Here is a 21,245-nt window from a genome sequence, read left to right on the forward strand (position 1 = left end):
GTTTTAAATACACGTAATGAAAAGTAAGTAGAGGGGCGCCTGGGTGGCTCAGTGGTTTGGGCTGCTGCCTTCGGCTCGGGTCATGATCTCCTGGTCATGATCTCAGGGTCCTGGGATCGAGCCCCGCATCGGGCTCTCTGCTCCGCAGGGAGCCTGCTTCTCTCTTTCTCTCTCTCTCTGCCTGCCTCTCTGCCTACTTGTGATCTCTGTCTGTCAAATAAATAAATAAAATCTTTAAAAATAAATAAATAAATAAATAGAATTTAAAAAAAAAAGAAAAGTAAGTAGAGGGGCGCCTGGGTGGCTCAGTGGGTTAAGCCACTGCCTTTGGCTCAGGTCATGATCCCAGAGTCCTGGGATCGAGTCCCGCATCGGGCTCTCTGCTCAGCGGGGAGCCTGCTTCCTCCTCTCTCTCTCTGCCTGCCTCTCTGCTTACTTGTGATCTCTCTCTGTCAAAAAAAAAAAATAAATTCTTAAAAAAAAAAGAAAAGTAAGTAGACACCTGAATTGATCATTTGTAATAATAAAAGTTCTAACGTCCAATTTGGCCAAAAAAACCTTTATAATTTCCTTCCTGACAAAAATGATTGACTTTCTATATTCAGGCATATAAGCCACTGACTAAGCACCTTTATGTGCCAGCACAGTGCTGGGCACACATTCATTAGTTGTGTAATTATAAACTGTAGGGATGAAGAAATGGTAGCAATTTAATATAAAGTAAATACAAAGACACTAGAAGCCAGAAACTTATTCCCATTTCATGGTAGGGAAACAGGTTCAGAAAGAGAAAGTATTTACCCGAAGTCCCACAGCCAGAGGCAGAACGGAAAACTTGAGCATGCCATGACCTCAGATATTAATGCACGAGACCCTTTACTACACCTCAGGGCTGCTGCCAAGTCATCAGAATGGAGCCAAAGCCACATGTCTAAATAAAGCCTTGCTTCAAGGAGCACGGTCATTTCTCACCTCATCGGCGCTCCCAGCCATGAGACGGGAGGGTTGTGTTTAATTTCCAAAGACGACAAACTTGGTGAGGCCCAGCCGGTGAAGTGCTGGAGCTAAAATCGGAGCCAGATGGGACTTGCGACGGACAAGCACTTCCCCTCAGAGCAACAATCTTCCAGAGCCTCCTCGGGCCCAGACTTCAGCAAAAGGTGGTTAATGAAAGCAGGAATTATAGCTTGCCAATTGGATAAATTAGGAAATTTATTTATATTTCACCATTTAAAAGCCAGAACATTAACAAATTTCACTTTCTGGAAAGTCATCTTATTAGAAATACATGAAGTGCACTTAATACAAGGAAATCAGTTTCTTGGTACCACCAGTGAAATGGACACACTCTCATCCATTCCCTCAAATGACAGCTTTGTCAAATTTCCCTCCAAACTTAGACCTCTCACTTCAGGGAGGTCAGAGTGAACTTTTTCCAGAAATGACAGTGAAGACACAGACCTTAACATTTGAGCCCTCCCAAACAATATCACTTTAGAAAACATTTCTTTGCTCCCAAAGGGCCCTGTCTTTGCTGGGAACAAGGCATTTGCAGCCCCTACTGGCAGAGGGAGAGGCCCACCACAGCAGTACACACAGGCCCAAAGCACATGGTCACTTGCAACCTCAGCTACTGATCAGAATAACTTTCCGTGCTCAGCGTAGAGAGGTCTGACACAAAAAAGTGAACCTAAAGCCACAGGCCTTTTGGTCAATCAAAGGTTCTGTTCCTACAGATTAGACAGCTCGTAGCCTGTATTTATTAATATTCGTGAAACATGGTGAACTTCACGTTTCTTGAGCTATTAACAAAGCAAGCTTCCATTAGACAGTTTCCATCAACAAGTGCTCAGAGGAGACGTGTTTGGCTTCTGAACAGTGTGTCTTGTCAAAAAGAGACAGCAGACTGGGATACTAGATTTCCTATAACCTCTGCTTTAGAAGGCAGGTTTTCACACACTGATTTACACGCAGAAACCAGTTTCATAAGGAAGCCAGTTGTGATAGAAAAGCAATACTCAGTTTAATCTAAGTTACCAAATAAAAGATAAAATAACTATAATATCCACTGGAGCCCCTAAACGTCTTCCTTCTTATTCATCTGAGGACTCCTTCTCATGCTTCGAGGACAAAAATGTAAGCAGGCTCCCAAAGAGAGAGGTAAACATGACTCAGTCATTTGAAAACACAGCATTAGTCTGAAAATAAGAACCAAAAAGCTACGGCCCTCACACTGCTCTTAGTTGACCCTCCTCCCCGCTTATGGATAACTGGAGTTTAACTTTCCTAACCTAGAAATACTTATTGTCACTAAAAATGTATGGTTACACCTTATCCTAAAAAGGCACCATGCAGGCATTTAAGACTGAACCAGTTAATTCTAAGGGTGTGCAGGAGTGGTGGGAAAATATCACTAATCAAAACTTCCAGCATCAGATCATGCTAAACCCAGAACATTCACCCTAATAGGCCTTCTGAAACGCTTCCCAAGAGGTAAAACTCCAGCTTTTGGCAACGAACAAGAATTCCCAGAGGACAGAAGGAGCTCTGTCGGCCACTGGACATACACACACCTCGGGGACAAGGAGAGGAGATGCTGGTCTCATTTGTGCTATTCATGACCCAGGGAAGGTCCTGGCTGGCTCAGAGGACCTGGGAGACGAACTCTAGATGGGAGGAACACGTGTGAAACAAGGACAGGTGGAGAAGCTGGATTCTCCTCCGGAAGAGGAAGCAGAAGCTCCAGGAAGAAGCTGAGGAGCAGTCAGAGACCGGACATGTGACAGAATGAACAGGAGGGGAGACCCCAAAGGAAAGGACGGCTCTGACCTGGAGACCTCTTTTCCTGTCAGAAGGGACCCTATGCTAACACCAGAGCTCACAGGTCCGTTGTACATTTAAGGTGTATGAGTCACATGTTCCACGCCTCACACACAATGGAAGCTCTGGAACAGGAGACGGCCAGCGGAGACTGCTCACTGATCGATGATGGAACGCTGCAACACCTGATTCATCATGTCCTCTTCGTCAACATCGTAATCCTGTGGGCCAAACACAGACACGCGGCTTCAGCACTGGTTACAGCTGCAAAGACTCACGTTCAGTAGGAGAAGCGATGCAGCCCGGGGACGTTGGGCTCTAGACGTGACCGACCCAGGACCGAGCCCGGCTACAGGGTGCAATGGTGGCCACAAAACTGCGGGCAAACTGCTCTCTTGATCTCTCTGTGCCTCTGCTGCCCCAGCCTGATGAAAATCCTGATGGCTTCCTCAGACAGGGACTATGAGGACCAGAGGGCACACATATGGAGTGGGGCACAGGCCAAGTACTCAAAGGGGAGTACTGGAGTCAAACTTGCTTTTTTGATTCAATGAGGCCAAATTATCTACTTGGGTAGAACTTAGGAACCTTATTCCTCTTCACAGCACTCACAAAAAGGACAGTTATTTTGAAGTCTGAACCTCAGACACTCTCTTAGACTGAGAATAAATATTTTGTGACAACTTAAGAAAGAGACACGCTTTCATTCTCAGGTTCTGAAATACAGCCGTTAAGACTGAATACTACTCTAAGACCTCACGACATTTATCTGTAAACAAACTGGCCATTTACTTTGAAAAACAGGTGGCCAAATTCACCCATTACTATTATGCCAAGACAACAGTGGGTCCCTTCAAAGCCGCTTAGCTCTTGGGAAAGGATACAAGCTGGATGAACACCTTTGGTGAGTGGATGTGTTTTGTTTGACCTCAAACCCTTTAAAAAAAATATGTGATACTTCCTACGACATTCTGCCTTCCCAGCTTGCTGGGGCAGGTGGAGGAGACAGGCAGTACTAACCCTCTACCTCTATACGCTAACGATCAGCTAGACCAGACGGGCTGGATACCGAACAGCGTGTGAATCCTCACGAGGACCACTGCCATTATGGGCCTGGTCCCCCTGAGCATCTGACCTTTGGGATCCTAAGCCAGGTTCCCTAACAGGTGAAAAACTACACATATCAAAAAGAAGCAGGAAACATTTTTGGGGAAAAACCCAGGGAGCAAGCTTTCACTATGTGTCACCGCAGATGACTGGCCAGTTCACCTTCTTCAACACCACACAACAAAGGCCCTGGCCACTCACCGGGTTCACGGGTACAGACCACACGGCTGCTGTCCCAGGGAGCCCATCACACCCGTGACAAAACCCAACAATGGGACCCACAGTTCTCCAGGTAAGAGAAGGGAGATCCTTGCGCTGGTCCCCCAGGGGAAGGATCAGGGCCTGGGCTCCAAACTCACCACGAAAGTGTCGTAAGAAAACTGGTGCCGGCGCTGGATGTGCTCTATGAAGTTGGCGCTGCGGTAGTTGGGGTCCCCCCAGGGCATTGAGGCACATATCGGGCAAACCTTTCAACAAAGAAGCACAGTCAGGAACCTGACATTTGAGCTCAGCCCTCTGTGGCCTGTATCTGGCCTCCTTTCCTCCAGGACAGCTTTCCTGACACATGGGGTTAGGGCCTGGCCACTCCTTCGTATGCATGTTTGTATCCCAGAGAACAGTCAGCCTCCTCCTCGGGTCATATGACAGCTGAGAGTGCATAAAGGCTTTAGGCACGACACCACCCTTTTCTGAACCCCTACTGTGACCAGGCCATGTGTCAGCCCAGCCACGGCCTAGACTCTGGCCCTCTGACCCAGCAGACAAAATGATCCAAAAGCACAAAGAAAACCCAGGAAACGACAAACCGTATCTTGAGAAGTAAAATACAGCCTTCTGTGCTATTTTTACGAAGTCAAAGCTTAGAAGAGAGGGTTGAGGCTGAAAAGCCCTCATGTAAGAAGTCAATGTGGGCTTTGAAAACAGGGAGGTATCTGTTAGGACAAAGAGAACATGAAAGGGTGCTCTGGCAGACAGGCAGCGGCACAGAGAGGCCAGGGGGCAGCAGGATAGGACAACAGCCAGGTGATCAGTCTGCTTAGAACACAAAATTCAGATACGCACGGAGAGGAGCTGGGCCTGGGGAAGCAGCAGGTCTAAGTGGTCGGCTTAGAAATGGAACCCCACTGTTTACAAGGAAGACGGGGTGACAAAAGGGGCTGGCAAGAGATCAGTCCGAAATAGTGGAAGACTCCTTTGTGGAAGGAGTTGGGCTGGAAGCTGCAGCTATGGGGCTAGAAGGTGGGTCAGGTCCAGAAACTAAGCAAGAGATGGCTTCCAATGGGAAGGGCTGAAACATTAACAGGTAAGGAGTCTATAGATGGAAAGGAGACAGAACAGAGGGCCAACAGCTGGTGGAAAGAGAGGCTTCAACAGAGATAAAAGAACCAGAGGGATTTCAGAAAGCCGAAAGAGGGGGAAGAGAAAAGTAAGTTGCAATACCAGAAACCACAAAGTACTCTAGCACTATCAAGTTTATGAGTGCACTTAACCCTTAACCAAATTAACCCAGATCTAAGGCAATATTTTATAAACACAGGCAAAGATGTGTTAAAAATTTATGTCTGGGGGCACCTGGGTGGCTCAGTGTAGTTAAGCCTTTGCCTTTGGCTCAGGTCATGATCCCAGGGTCCTGGGACTGAGTCCCGCATCGGGCTCTCTGCTCAGCTGGGAGCCTGCTTCCACCTCTCTCTCTGCCTGCCTCTGCCCACTTGTGATCTATGCCAGTCAAATAAATAAATAAAATCTTAAAAAAAAAAAAAATGTATGCCTGCACTGTAAAACAGTGTGCAACAGAACTTCCAACCTACAGAAAAGCAGGTAATACTTTGATGACCCATCCCTTATCCCCAACACCTAGATTTTAGTTTGGCACACTTATTTGACAAAAAATGAGGTATTTGAAAGAAAGACGCGCTATCGCACCCGGGTTCCAGTACTGGCTCTGCAGCTAACCAGCTCTACAACACAGTCAAGCCACTTGGCTTGGACAGCACACAAACTTCTTCGTTTATTCCCTTCTAAAAACTACGGGGCAGGATGGTGGTAGGAAATGAATTCCAGTCTCTACACTTTACTTCACATCCGTTATCATTCTTATAATTACCAAAATAGTTAAGATTGTCTGGCAAACTTTAACAGAAAATGTGCAAAGGGGACAGGTGGGTAGTGTTTGTGTGTCTCTTCACACTTGCTTTTGAGTGATCAGTCATTAAGAATCACAACTAAAGGGGCGCCTGGGTGGCTCAGTGGGTTAAAGCCTCTGCCTTCGGCTCAGCTCATGATCTCAGGGTCCTGGGATCAAGCCCACATTGGGCTCTGTGTTCAGCAGGGAGCCTGCTTCCTCCTCTCTCTTTGCCTGCCTCTCTGCCTACTTGTGACCTGTCAAATAAATACAATCTTTAAAAAAAAAAAAAAAAGAATCACAACTAAAACATTTTTTTTTTTAAAGTATTGTTTCACCTTTTTTTTTTTTAAAGATTTTATTTATTCATTTGACAAATGAAGATCACAAATAGGCAGAGAGGCAGGCAGAGAGAGAGAGGAGGAAGTAGGCTCCCCGCCGAGCAGAAAGCCTGACTCGGGGCTCGATCCCAGGACCTGGGATCATGACCTGAGCTGAAGGTAGAGGCTTTAACCCCCTGAGCCACCCAGGCACTCCACAACTAAAACATCTTTTTTTTTTTTTTTTTAAAGATTTTATTTATTTATTTGACAGAGAGAGATCACAAGTAGGCAGAGAGGCAGGCAGAGAGAGAGAGAGAGGAGGAAGCAGACTCCCCGCCGAGCAGAGAGCCCGATGCGGGACTCGATCCCAGGACCCTGAGATCATGACCTGAGCCGAAGGCAGCGGCTTAACCCACTGAGCCACCCAGGCACCCCACAACTAAAACATCTTGAAGGAAGAGCTGAAACCCTGGCTTCAGGTATTTTTCACAGAACATAACTCTTATCTTGCCTACTGTGGGCAAAGAATGCGCACTGCGAAGCTACTCTGGCATCACAGAGAAACAGCAGGTTCGACGCCCATTTCAGGTTGCCATCTGCCTACAGAAATTTCCAAAGTCATCTATGTAATAAAGATATAAATGTCAGAAAGACAAATATTAGCATCAAGTGGTGAGGCTGTTTATTTTTGAGAACAATCAATTCTCTGTGCGTGATCTCTCATGAGAGGCTGGCAGGTCACCATAGTGTGGAGTTTCAGTTTTAGATCAGGTTTACCTCTATTAAATAAAAATGGCAAATGGCAACATAATGCATTTACTATATCCAAACAGAATAAAATGCAAGAATGTAAAGAAATACTGGGAACTAATGCTATCGAAGGGAGCCGGAAAACTAGGGGGAACGGGCTAGAGAGACACTTTTTACCATGAATGGACTACACACAAAGAAAATGTATTTTAAAAATTGTGAAGATGAGGTGGTGATGTCTGGTGGCTCAGCCAGTCAAGTGTCTGTCTGCATTTGGCTCAGGTCATGATCCCAGGGTCCTGGGATCAAGCCCTCTCCCTCTCCCTCTGCAGCTCCCCCTGCTTGTGCATCCACTCTGTGTCAAATAAATAAATAAAATCTTAAGAAGAAAAAAAAATGCAAAGAGGTGACAGAAAGCAAGGACTCAATTAAGTCAGCTGGGACCACAGAGAACATGACTCAGCAGGGGTGGAGGCTGAATCTGGAGGGGAGAAAAAAACGGGTTCAAAGAGCAGCAGCTGGAAAACAACAAGCTTGAGGGAAAAGATCAACTGAACATTATCTAGAGAGAGAACAGATCTAGTATTCCTCTCACCAAGGAGCCAAGGAAGATGGGCATGTCTGCAGGAAAACAAGTCAGGCGTGGGTAGATAGCGAAGCTGAGGTAAGACAAGACACAGGGCAGGGTAAGCTGCAGGAGCAGGGTACTCTTACTTTGGGCTGGGCCCTCTGCTCAGTCCTCTGTGTGAGCCTGAGGACCCCGGCAGAGCCAGGCTTAGAAAGGAGCCTTTTCCTCAACACAAAAAGGAATGTTGAGGACAAAGAATAAGGGTTGCAAATTCAAGTGCTCACAGGGACCAGACTAGTAAGGCACATGAGCAAGGAGGACAGATGTAAGCCCAGCCCATCTAGAGGGGCAGCAAATACTCTAGGCCAGTTGGCTCTTGCCAGAACCTCCAGTTTCTCAAGTGCAGAGTATCAAGACAGAGAATCTTCTGGTTTTTAAAGGTTAAAAGGGAAGGTAAAATGTGTATAGTCCAGACATATCCCACAGACTGCCAGTCTGTGACCTCAGGGGTAGATCAGAGAGTTCCTGAGACAGAAGGAGGAAGAGAGAAGAAAGGAATTCGCACCTGATACTCTGAACTCAGTTAAAAGCAGGATTCAGTGTTACCTGGAAAAGATGAGGACGGTTCATGCCAGGAACTTAATGCAAACAGAGTCCCCAGAACAGTTACCAGAGAGCATGTGTGCCTAGCAGCAACAGGGCCTGGCTGAAAATGACTTACAATGACCGAGCCTGCCAGGTTCCCTAGTGAGAAGTGTTGGGAAAAGCAGACAAGAGGGAATTTATCTGTCAAATCTGTCACAGCACAACAGTAAGAACTCAGGGAGCCCCATGTAAAAAGTGGCTGTACTAACTGGAATGTGACCTGGTAAGACTAGAGAAGACCTAATGTATTCTCAAAAAGGTCAGGTGTATCTTAAAATTTGCAAAAAAAACAAAAAAACAAAAAGAATGCCACCAGGCCTAATCCTATTCACAAAAGCTCATGCACATTCTAAAGTCCATGCATCACCTTTTAAGGCAAGGGAGCTGAAGTGTGACCAAAGAACTAAGTATACAGTTCAGGAGAACAGTCTGAGATAAATGGAAAACTGAAAAAAACTATGGAGGAGGCTGTATCAAAACCTAGCTTGAACCACCTCAGTGGTTCAGTGGGTTGAACCTCTACCTTCGACTCAGGTCATGATCTTAGGGTCCTGGGATCGAACCCTGCCTGGGGCTCTATGCTCAGAAGGGATCCTGCTTTCCCCACCCCTGCCCACCCCTCTGCCTACTTGTGATTTCTCTGTCAAATAAATAAATAAAATCTTAAAAAAAAAAAAAAGACCTAGTCTGTCAATGACATTAAGAGGCAAGGGGGCACCTGGCTGGCTCAGTCAGTGGAGTGCGTGACTCAATCTCGGGATTGTGAGTTCAAGATCCACATTGGGCACAGAGCTTACTTGGGGGGAAAAAAGAGGAAGGGGTAATCCTGCTGACATGGACCACATCCAAACATTAAAACAAAACAGAACTACATGCCAGTCTGCGATCAGTCACAAGACTGATAAGCACTTTCCTAACAATTTCATACACATTCTGTTTCTCCACAACTACAAACTACTCTCAAACGGAAAATGGTAGCTTTCCAGAGGACAAACCTCACAGACACCAAGGGATCCAAGGTAACATTACCAACCACAGGGCCAACAGACACCATGTGACCCCTGATGTGGCACCCGGAGGACACATGGCTTATGGAATGATGAGAAATCAAACACAAATTGAAGGACATCTTACAAAACAACTGGCTTGTCCTCTTTAAAAATGTCAAGGTAATGCAAGGCAAAGAAAAGCTGAGCACTAGAGTCATGACAGCTACACGAAGCACAAAGATCCAGGATTTGGGGGCAGAATAATACTGCTATGAAGGATATTACAATTATTAAAATTTCAGGGTATTCCTTTTTTTTTTTTTTAAAGTAATCTCTATGGCCAACATGGGGCTTGAACTCACAACCCTGAGAACAGGGGTCACCGAGACTGAGCCAGCCAGGGGCCTCTACAACTATTAATATTTAAACATGAATTCGCTATTAAATTGTGTCAATGTTACATTTCCTGAGTGTGACAAACACAAAAATGTGATTTTGTAAGAAAATGTTATTGTTCTTAGGAGATAACACGCTGAAGTGAGTAGGACCAAAAAGTCATGGTTATCTTTAACTTATTACTTAATGGTTAGCAAAATATATGTACGTACAGAGTATCATTAAGCAAACAGGGTAAAATGTTATTAATCCGTGAATCTAGGTGAAGGGCACACAGGCGTTCACTGTACTAATCCTGTCCATTTTTCTGTAAGTTTGACTTTTTTTCATAAAAAGGAAAACAACAAAACCTAGTTCCTCTTACCACAGATTTGGTATCCGTGCTATGGGATAACTTGCAGTGTTCCACTAGTCCTTCTTGATCAAAGTTCTTCTCAGGACAGTAAGGGCAAGGAAATGTGTAACGGTTTGGGACATTCCTGGAAGATGAAAGGCAGGAAAAAAAAAACTTCTCTGTGAGTACTTTTCCACACTTTATCCACTGTACCCTCCAAAAAAGGAGTAACATTCAGTGTGTTTTGACAGGGATTCTGACAATTACTTCAGAATCAGGTCAAGTGTTGAAAGTAACAGCAGAGCTAATAAATGAAGTGAGCATCGGAGCCCTCCACACCCCACCCCCAAAACAAAAACTGACATCAGGTGTAGCCAGGTTAGCAATTATACCTCCACTTTCCCAAACTCCTACAACTAAACCCTTGAACATGCCAAGTGTCCACTGTCCTCATAGCAACAGCTAACCTCTGCCTAAGGGAGTGTTTTGAGTCATTTACCTTGGCTGAAGGGAGGCATCCTTGGTGGTGGCCTTCACACCTTCCATGATGTAATTCTGGTATTTGGAACAGGTAGCCACATGGGCCCGGATCTTGGATAGTAAAAACTTGGACAGGAAGAATCAGAGCCCATAAGTTAGTCAGGGCCAACAGAGTCCCAAAGCAAGATCAAGATGAAAACCAGACCTGTACCACCTTGGCAAACAATCTCACCAGACTCCTGGCTATGCTGACAGGGGCTGAAGGCACATTTGTTGCAGGGTATTCATTAATACCAAGGCTGATGTCTGACTTGCCCAACCCAGGACAACTGCCTCCACTCAAAGTAACTCTTCTAGAAGTTTGCTTTTTTTCAAGGTATGCTCTCTGCTCACATACTGCAAACCCAGGGAAGATTTCAGTTTTCCACATAGTGTTTAAACTAGTCTCCTCACAGCAAGCCAAGAACCACTTTCATTATGCGCAGCAGTAAAAGTAATCATTTAAGTAAAAGAGATAAAGACCAGCAATTTTAGTTAAAGTACAGAATGCCAGATACTGATAAATGATCTTAAAAAAAAAAAAACAAACCCAAAATCTGAGTTTTATTTCTCTTATAAAATCTAGTCTTTGCAAGATGGAAAGAGAAAGAAAACCTAGAGGAGAATGCTTCATCACAGGTGTTCTAAAAGGAAAGAAAAAGCAGAAGGAATGAAGAGGAGAGATAAAGGGAAGATAAACATTTCTGGAGGTTTAGGACACCTGGAAATGCAATACAATCACTAATCTTTAAAAATGGAGAAAAATCAAAAGTATACAGAAAAAAAAACAAAAAACCCATCATGTATGCATAAAGTAACGGGTAATTTCGTTTTAATATCCTGAGTTTCAAAATTAAAGGAAACGACAAGAAAAAAAGCAAGCTTTGTTATGTGAGCTCTGGCTTACCGTAATGCTCCTGTCTTACCTCCAGCTAAAGAACTTGACTTCAGACCACCAACCAAAGAGCTCCCAATTAAAAGGGATGGGAAACAGTCCTATTCAGAATGATAACCACTTTGTACCTATAGTGCTAAATCACTCTGAAAGGAAGTAAATAAGGAATATCCATTCACGGCCATCCATACTATTGTGGTTAAAGAAATGAATCTGGCATGTCTAGCAAGTGAAGTTTCATTAAGTGAAAAAATTTCTTAAAAAGTGAGAAAAAGGACAAAGGGTGTTAGAGAGGACAAGGGAGTTGGGGTAAATTGGAAGGGGAGGTGAATCATGAGAGACTAAGTGGCGGGGGGCTGGGAGGCTGAGGTACCAGGTGGTGGATATTAGTGAGGGCACGAATTGCATGGAGCACTCTGGGTGTGGTGAAAAAATAATGAATACTGTTTTTCTGAAAATAAATCAATTTAATAATAAATAAATAAATAAATAAAAAGTGAGAAAAAGTTCTAGAATTATATAGTATGCTCCTATTTTGTGAAACTCCTACACAGGTGTTTGTAAAAACCTTACGTGTTATTTGTCAAAGCGCAGAAAATGTTTTGCCCTTCTGAATTAAATCACTTTTCAAGAGGTAATCTCTGGAGTAAGGAGCAAACCTACATTATTCTTTGTTTGTACAGTCCAAAATAAACAAAATCATGATTTCAAAACCTATAAGGCTATATCTCTTAGGAAATAAAACAGTAGTATTTCTCCTTTATATAGATGGTGAAATACATACATTTGATTCTAATACGATTATACAAAAGAGCATGGATGCATTTCAAATGTTAAGTATTGCTCTTACAATCACGTAATTTCATAATGACCTTTATGTCATGATCTCTCCCTATCAAGTACTAAAAAACTTCAAGTATCTTTTATGTCCATAATGATACAGATTGTAACATCTCCCCTTAAACTCACGACAGCAGGTAGCTTTTCTGAGATGCTGATTTCATTTTATATTTTAAAAAATTAAGAAATAGCATCCTAAAAAAAAAAAAAAAAGAAAGAAAGAAATCGCATCCTACCATTATACCCATAATGCTTTGGGGAAGTGGCTCTTTTATAGGGGAAGAAACTGGGATAAGTCACTCCTATGGTTTTCAAAGCTACAATATATAATACACTAAACGAACTCTTAAAAAAACAAAGTAAAACCAATATGGTCACTAAAATAAAACAGCACAGCCATTGCCACTGATAACCAGCATGCACGCGTGCTGTTAGTCACCTAGTCAAGCTCTAACTTCAGAAACAACGTGGCAACAGCTCTGCGTTTTACCCCCTCTCGTCACAAAAAGACACTGACTCTTCCATTTTACTTCCACATACATTTTTACGGCAGCCATGGCAAGAAGTCTCTGTGCTCTCAATCTGCCGCTCGAGCTCCGTAGCTCGGACGCCAGGGGCCAGAGCGCTGCGACACACCCCACAGACAGGCTTCTTCGGCTTCAGACATTCCTGCAGGCATGCAGAGCAAAAGCTAGAACAAGACACACAGAGAACCAGCGTCATGCATTATGGAGACAAGACAACAAAAATGGATCAACTTTTTAAAAGACATCAATGAATAATGGATTATAAAAACATATTGCTCCCTCTTTCTGATTCAGATACTAAGTCCTCCCAGGCCAGAAAGGGGTAGGGGAAGTGTCCTGCCAAAAACACACAGGTCCACCAACAGAAACAAACACAAACTGTCAAAGACACACAGTGAAAGGTGTTGTGGCACAGTCTTCATAGCACTGGCCACTGAGGGATCTTGGTGGGGTTTCCTGAACCTCAGCTTCTCCTCTATGAAATGGGGATGGTGATAGCCACCTCTGGGATTTCTGGGATGGAATACATGCAGCAGAGCCTCAGTCCAGGGTCAAGCACCACAAACAGGAGGCGCTATCCTTAGAGGTGAAGGCAAAACTCTATGAGAAGACAAAGACAAGACCACCTCGCTGTGACCCAAGAAGGACAGCGCTGGTATGTCTTCAGAGGCAGCGTTCACGAAAGAGCTTTAAAAGAGCTCGGCTGGCAGAGGTAAATAAGAATATTCCAGGCACTTAGACTTAAAAATTCATGAGGCACGTAAGGAAATAAAAGTCTAACCCCTTTCCTCAAAAACAGTAGGAACCCAGATGTTTAAAGATATCAACAATGCCAAGTCCAAGTTTTAGAAAAATAGCTGAGGTTATCATGGATGAGAGTTGTTGGTTTTCCTTTTTTTTTTTTTTAATTAGGTGAGAAAAGACAGGAGCCGTGAAGTAGAAACCAAGCAGATGGCTAAGGCAAGGAATTCTAATGGCCTAAGGCCACAGAGAATTAACTCAGGAAATGATTCAGAGTGGAGTCAGTAGGACTTGGGAACTCACTGAATTTGGAGAAGGAAAGTCAAAGAAGGCCAAGTTTCTATCCTGAACTATTCAGGGAGTGATGCTGAGCGGTGGTACACAGTGAGAGAGGATAACGCGGCATGAAAACAGCCTGGCTACATAACCAACAGGTTTAAGATAAGATAACAAAACCCACCAGGAAGAACTCAGGGAAGCTAACCTGCGCACTGACAAATTTTTACTCTTTCTAAGGATTTTCTTCCTTTTTGTCATAAAACTAGATGTTAACACTGCCACACAAAACAAACCAGTCTGGGACAGGATGAGTCTAGTGATTCACCACTGAGAGCACAGTGGAGAAGTAAACAAAATCCGTGTCTTGATGCTTATATTCCAAAGTGGAGAAAGACACAAATGTTCATTCTGACAGCGATTAAAGACAGGAAGGAAATCAAATGAGCAGAGATCAGCCGAGGTGGATGATACTGAGCTTCTTTAAGGAGGCGATATTTGAGCTAAGACCTAAAACTAGGAGGAGACAGTCAGTCACCCAGACCTGGACACAAAGAGTTCCACAAAGAGACTATATATGAAGTACAAAGGGAGTTCTAAAAAGCAGAAAGGGGCGCCTGGGTGGCTCAGTGGGTTGGGCCGCTGCCTTCGGCTCAGGTCATGATCTCAGGGTCCTGGGATCGAGTCCCGCATCGGGCTCTCTGCTCGGCAGGGAGCCTGCTTCCCTCTCTCTCTCTCTCTCTGCCTGCCTCTCCATCTACTTGTGATTTCTCTCTGTCAAATAAATAAATAAAATCTTTAAAAAAAAAAAATAAATAAAAAATAAAAAAAAAATAAAAAGCAGAAAGGACCATGATGGGTAGACCACCAGGAGAGGGCAAGTGGTTAGGTTGGAGAGGCAGAACGGGCCTTGCAGGCACCATTTATTGTAACTCTTCTCAAAGGCAGATCACAAGAGGAACCCAAGACAGCAGAGGTCCCAGAGAAACCAAGCCCAGCTGGTAGAAAAAAGCAGCTTCATGCCTTTAAGCACACACCAGGCTACAGCTCGCTGACCAAACGTTCACAGCCACTTTGTGCCTGAGTCATGCCCACCATGCAAGCCTGCTTTTAAACAGTCCCTGAGTCTTGGGCTTGCTTTTGGTTTCTCTTTCCTTTTTCACAGGTCTTGATCTAGTTCAGCCTTCTCTTGGGCTTCCAGCCACCTGCCCGTCTCCAGCTATATTCCACTTAATTGGAGGGACATAGTCATTCAGGGCCTGAAATAAAGTTTTATAAAAACTCAATGCCCCACCCAGCAAAAGCTATAATGATGCTGGTTTCCAAGCATGAAAGTTAGCAAAAATCTGCCAATAACTAGGCTGAGCAAAAAAGCACTTGGCTGGAACTAAAGGGGACTTGTACTGCCCTCCAGAGGTGCACCCATCTGTCTTTCATCAGGACGAACTGATGAACACATGGAACCAGAATGGTGAGTACCGAAAAGAGCCAAGAAACCCAGTACTGCCCCTTGACCTCTGACCTAGGAAAGGTTCATGTGGCTCAAGGAAATCTCAACTTCTGCTGCTCTTCCATCGGTAAACTGTGCCGGGTCAAGCCTCTTTATAAATATTAATTGTGAATGAAATCCAGTGAATTAATCCAAAATCAGGTAAGAGTAGTGAGGGCTGAACCAAGGAAAAGATGACTCAATGAGAACACTATCTAGCCTCCACCACCAATTTCTTATGTCATCCATCCCTTCATTACCTGATCACTCCCAAACACACCAGTCTGATCCCTATAATACCCTCCCACTGCATACTGAATTTTCACAATAGTTTTAACACTTGTTAGCCTAATTTATCATCAATTCACTGGATTGTAAACTTTGAGGGCAGAATCACCTTGTTTCTTACTATGCCCCAAGAACCTGGCACATGGTGGGCATACAAATATTTTAGTATGTTGAATGTAAAACTGGAAGATGGAAACTCAGACACTGTGCCAGGCACTGGGGATACAGAAAGGGGCAACACAGATACGGTCACTGCCCTCATGATCCCTAAGTTTGGCTCTCCACAAGGAAGAAGGGGAGGAAGGAAGTGCCGGGAGTGAAGCAAGGAAGTAATTTAAAAAGGAATGATGATAAGGGAAGTTAAACTGGGACGTGAAGTCCCGAAAGGATTTGGGGTAGCTGACAGGGGAAGTGCAGATGGGGCAGGAAGCGTTCCAGGCTAACTGAACCACAAGTGGGAACAGCCTAAAGCTAGAAAGAACTTAGAGTACCTGAAGAAGCAAAAAGCAGTCAGTATGGCTGGGGAGCCCTTACCAGGTGCCCAATTATTTTCTGGGCTGGCAAGGAAACACCTGCGGTTCATCTGGGAAGAGTCAGACAATGGTGAGTCTGCCCTACGTGAGCCTCAGTCCCCTCACCTGCAAAATGGCTGTCAACCCCCTTCCCCTGCAGTATTGCTGGAGGAGTAAAAATACCTGTGGCCCAGCAGAAGCCTGTTGTGTCTACTCTCCAACAAAGATGTTCTAAAACCATTGCCAAGATAATGCCCAAGATAAGCACTGCGGGAGGCCACTGAGGAAAAGCCAACACTCAGCAGCAAGAAGTAGCCACATCTTCTACAGTTCTTTCAGCTTAGGTGTTTTTATGTCTGATGGAGCAAGGCTAAGATTCAAATCCTGCAACCTCAAGGCACGTAGCCCAGCCCAAAGTCTGTACTGGTCACTTTCACACCCCTCTCCTGTAGCGTCACAACCAATGCATCAGCAACATGCAGGCCCTGGAGGCTCAATTTCAAACAAAATGCAGCAAAGCCCGTACACAGGTAGGAATACTAAAAAGAGCTATCTGCAACTCCCAACCCCTTTCACAGTTAATGGCAGACCGGTGAAATCTATTATCAAGACTTCCCTTTTGTTCTTTTAGTCTAGTTCAGCGTTTTTCCAACTTCAGTGCACATTCGAATTACTTGGTAGAGCTGGATACACGACGCCATACGCGTACCATACTTAGGAGCAATGCACAGATTATTCAAGAGAAACCGTGGCTGTCCACGGTCCAAAGTCCGACTTTATTTTAAGTAAACTCTACGCCCAACGTGGGGCTCGAACTGACGACCCCAAGATCACAAGTCACACGCTCTACCGAATGAGCCGGCCGGGAGCGCCGGCCAGGAGCCCCACCAAAGGCCCACCTCAGACCCTACCTAATCCCCAGCAGGGTGCGACTCCACTATCACGGGTAAGGAGCCTGACAAGCCTGGAACACAGCAGGCGCTCAACAAACCGCAGAATACTTGGAAGTGAGAAGAGCGCCCCGCCGACTTCCGCCGACTTCCACCGACCTTCAGGAGCCCCGGAGGGCCCGGGGAAAAGAACCCTCTAGCCCGGTCCTAGCGCTTCCGCCCCAGACACCCCGCCGCACCCCTCCTAATCAGGCTGCCCCGCGACCGGACCCCGGCTCGCCCCTTACACGTGACCGCAGGGCACTTGCACCGGCTTCTCGTACACCTCTAAACACACGGGACACGTAAAGCGGCCCAGCGGGTCGGCCTCCGCTGCGGGCCCAGCCAGCTGCGCACCACCCTCACGGTCCTGCTGTTGCGCCGCCATCTTCCTGCCGCGCCGAGCGGCGCAACGGCGGCCGAGAAGGAGGAGCCCAGGGGGGCGGGGCGAGGTACCGGGCTAGCGCGCGCGCTTGGGGCGGGGCTTGCGGCCAGCCGGGGCGGGGCAAAGGCGGGACCCTGGGCGGTGAGGGGCGCTCGGGGCGTGGCTTGTGGAAAGGGCGCGTGGATGGGATGGGACTTGTGAGTGGGCCACGCCTCCTGTCCCAGTCTCCTCTCCTCCTCCCTCGCCTCCCCGGACTGACCGGAGGAGGGCGAAGCCGCGGGAAATCTGGAAAACACGGTAGTCAGATCCAGACACCTGCAGAACTGGAGCAGGCTCTGTGTTTCAGCCACTGTTTCCTCAATTTAAATCATTACATTTACTTAATATTTCATCCCAAATCGACTTGCCTTTGGTTTAAACTTAGGCAAATATATTTCGTTAAAAAAATTGGGGTTTTTTAGGCAAACAAATTTTAAAGGGAGATATATCACTCCCTGAGCTACGAATAGAAAATAATCATTTATTTCTAAGAGCAATGTAAAAATGCAGTGGAAACAAGACAGCATTATTAATTCATGCCGGTTACTCTTGACACTGAAAAGGGAGATCAGCCGTTAGGAGAGGTGTTGAAGTCAGGCTATGGGCACGAAGCCCCAGTAACCAGTAAGGAAAGCAGAAGTGGGAGTCACCATGCTTTACTGCTGTGTTCACTCGCCTCCTGGCCATGGGGCCCAACTACAGCTCTGTAGAGACTGGGAAGCTGATAGTCCAAACTTCAGTCTCACAAGAAGGCCCCCAGCCTGGAGCGCAGATGTTTTGAATGCCAACTGTCTCCACTTGGTACTGCACCAACTAGGCTCTTGTGGACAGCACATTTAAGGAAAGATACATCTTGTTCAAAGGCAGGCTCTGCTAACAACTCTAACCAGGTTTTCCTGACCAGGAAAATCAATGATCAATTAAGCTTCCATCCTGAAAGGCCCCAGAGGCCTCACAATATGGAGTCCACACAGGACAAATAAATCCTGTTTGTTAACCAGGTTAATTGAATGCAGGAGGATTGTATTTAGCTATCCAAGCGGGCATCTTTTCACCAATAAATAACTTGGCATGCATATGCAGCGGCCCAAGGGGTTTACATTCTACTGTTTCTTTTTCCCATCCCTGTGGCAGGCACTCCTGCGTCTGATCTCTTCCCAACCAAATATGCCCCATCTCCCCTCCGAGGATGAGGTTTCTCTGGCAGGGGCAGAGGTGTGCCATATGTATTCATAAGACTTTGTGTTAGCCTTGTAGCTGCTGCCAGACCCTGGGGTAGGGGCAGGGGAGTCCCAGACCCAGGCTTCAGTTGGATTGCCCCCAGTTTGGTCTCTTGAAATGAACTTACCACGACCTTATACACTTACAGAGTCAAAAGGATAGGATTGAACTTTTTTATGTTTATTGGTCTCAGCATTTTACATAAATAAATCCTCATTGCAACCTATGACTTTGGCTCTATTATCCCCATTTTACAGCTATGCACATTGAAGCACAAAAAGATTAAATTACCTTTTGACGCTAATAGAAAATGATAGGATTTGGACACATGCAGTCTGGCTTTGGCACCTTTGCACTTAAGAGTACCTGTGTGTCTGGGGCACCTGGGTGGCTCAGTGGGTTAAGCCACTGCCTTCGGCTCAGGTCATGATCTCAGGGTCCTGGGATCGAGTCCCGCATCGGGCGCTCTGCTCAGCTGGGAGCCTGCTTCCCTCTCTTTCTCTCTGCCTGCCTCTCCATCTACTTGTGATCTCTGTCAAATGAATAAATAAAATCTTTAAGAAAAAAAAAAAAAAGCCTCTGCCTTCGGCTCAGGTCAGATCCCAGGGTCCTGGGATTGAGCCCTGCATTGGACTCTCTGCTCAGCAGGGAGCCTGCTTCCCTCCCCTCCTCTTTCTGCCTGCCTTTCTGCCTACTTGTGATCTCTGTCAAATAAATAAAATCTTAAAAAAAAAAAAAAAAAGAAGAGTACCTGTGTCTCAGTTCACCTAAACCAGTTGTGGGAGCCAACCCCCCAAGGTTCTGATGCAACAGGTCAGTGGAGGTAGAGGGTAGGGCCAAGGATTTGCATTTCTAACAGTTTGTGGGTTTTGTTTTTTTTAAGATTTTATTTATTTATTTGACAGAGATCACAAGGAGGCAGAGAGGCAGGCAGAGAGAGAGAGAGGGAAGCAGGCTCCCCACCGAGCAGAGAGCCCAACAATCCCAGGACACCAAGATCATGACCCGAGCCAAAGGCAGAGGCTTCAACCCACTGAGCCACCCAGGTGCCCCTCTAACAGTATTCTAGGGGAGGCCAATGCTGCTGCACCAGGAGCCATACTTTGAGAACCACTAGCCTTCTCTACCCTCCACCCCCTGATGCCCCCACCCCCGTCAGTGCCCGACCAGCCTGAATGTACTCCACCCTTTCCTGTTTTTTCTAGGCATTCCCAATGAGAATGTCCCCATGATCTTCTCAGCTTGCAAATACACCGCCAGTCCTCATCACCACACCAGATACTCAGCCGCAATCAACCTCATAATGTGTGTTAAATGAATGAAACTTTCCCTTCTCAATGTCCTTAAGGAAACTATTTCCCACAACAGTCTCTCCCTGTCCTTTAGCTTTGGTCAGCCTCTCTCGGACTGCCCACATCATCTCAGATCTGCTGTGAGCCTGGAGTAGGGAATTGGTCAGGCTCAACGTTTTTGCAGACTTGATTTTTCTGCCAATGTAGACTCATACATTCAGGCAACAGGGAGTCCCTGAGGGCTTCCTGTGTGCCAGATCCTCGGCAAGGTTCAGAGGAGAAATACGGGATCTCAAATAGGCAGTGACAGATGGTTTAAAATGTTATTCAACGGAGGCGCCTGGGTGGCTCAGTTGTTAAGCGTCTGCCTTTGGCTCAGGTCATGATCCCAGGATCCCTGGTCAGGCGCCGCATCAGGCTCCATGCTCAGTGGGAAGCCTGCTTCTCCCTCTTCCTGCTTGTGTTCCCCTATCCTGCTGTGTCTCTCTCTGTCAAATAAATAAATTCTTAAAGGCGCCTGGGTGGCTCAGTGGGTTAAGCCTCTGCCTTCAGCACAGGTCATGATCTCAGGGTCCTGGGATCGAGCCCCACATCCCTGCTCAGCGGGGAGCCTGCCTCCCCTTCTCTCTCTCTGCCTACTTGTAATCTCTCTCTCTGTCAAATAAATAAATAAAATCCTTAAATAAATAAATAAAGTCTTTAAAAAAAAGGATCCTAAAGAAAATTGCAGGGAGATCTCCCTGCCCTTGTGCCAACAGTCACACTGGTGCCAACACTCCTCACCTACAGAAACTGAGATAATCCATGTGTGTTGTTTAGGCCACTAAATTTGTGGCCATTTATTCCGCACCAACAGACAATACAATCTCCTGAGTGGGCAATTTGCCTATAACTGTCTACATTACAAGAGCATATACTCTTATTTTTTCTATTTTCAGAGCTTTATCCCTAGGGCCTGCACCATCCAATATTGTGGCTATTTAAATGCAAATACATTTAAAGACAAAACTAAAGAGTCAGTTCCTCTGTCTCACTAGCCCTATTTCCAGAGCTCAAGAGCCACACGTAGCTAGCAGATACGTATGCACTGGACATAGCAGACACAGAACATCCCCACCACCACAGAAAGTTCTGCTACTACAGAGCTGCTCACAGGTGTAGCACACAAGCAATTTTGAGCTTTAAATACTTAAAAGCTGGGGCGCCTGGGTGGCTCAGTTGGGTAAGTGGCCAGCTCT

The 21,245-nt window shown here is 45.7% G+C and overlaps 1 protein-coding gene across 1 annotated transcript; it reads right to left on the reverse strand.

Moving 5' to 3' along the window:
- Nucleotides 1-1,193: 1,193 nt before the first annotated feature.
- RNF114 (ring finger protein 114) lies at nucleotides 1,194-17,504 on the reverse strand. Its single transcript, XM_032350374.1, has 7 exons — nucleotides 17,319-17,504; nucleotides 12,849-12,999; nucleotides 10,554-10,660; nucleotides 10,085-10,199; nucleotides 4,287-4,394; nucleotides 2,965-3,041; nucleotides 1,194-2,923 (listed from the first exon to the last, which is right to left on the reverse strand). Exons 1-6 carry the CDS (start codon nucleotides 17,456-17,458, stop codon nucleotides 2,976-2,978), a joined length of 687 nt encoding a protein of 228 aa, XP_032206265.1. The 5' UTR covers nucleotides 17,459-17,504; the 3' UTR covers nucleotides 1,194-2,923; nucleotides 2,965-2,975.
- Between the last annotated feature and the right edge of the window lie 3,741 nt (nucleotides 17,505-21,245).

Source organism: Mustela erminea, chromosome 7 (assembly GCF_009829155.1).
Source record: "Mustela erminea isolate mMusErm1 chromosome 7, mMusErm1.Pri, whole genome shotgun sequence".
In the NCBI taxonomy this organism is placed as follows: domain Eukaryota; kingdom Metazoa; phylum Chordata; class Mammalia; order Carnivora; family Mustelidae; genus Mustela; species Mustela erminea.

Coding starts and splice junctions, on each gene's coding strand:
- RNF114 (XM_032350374.1), bottom strand. CDS start 17,458: ATGGCGGCGCAACAGCAGGACCGTGAGGGTGGTGCGCAGCTGGCTGGG. Junction 10,661..12,848: donor GCCATGGCTGCCGTAAAAAT/GTATGTGGAAGT, acceptor TTCCTGTCCAAG/TTTTTACTATCCAAGATCCG. Junction 4,395..10,084: donor GCACGGATACCAAATCTGTG/GTAAGAGGAACT, acceptor CTTTGTTGAAAG/GTTTGCCCGATATGTGCCTC.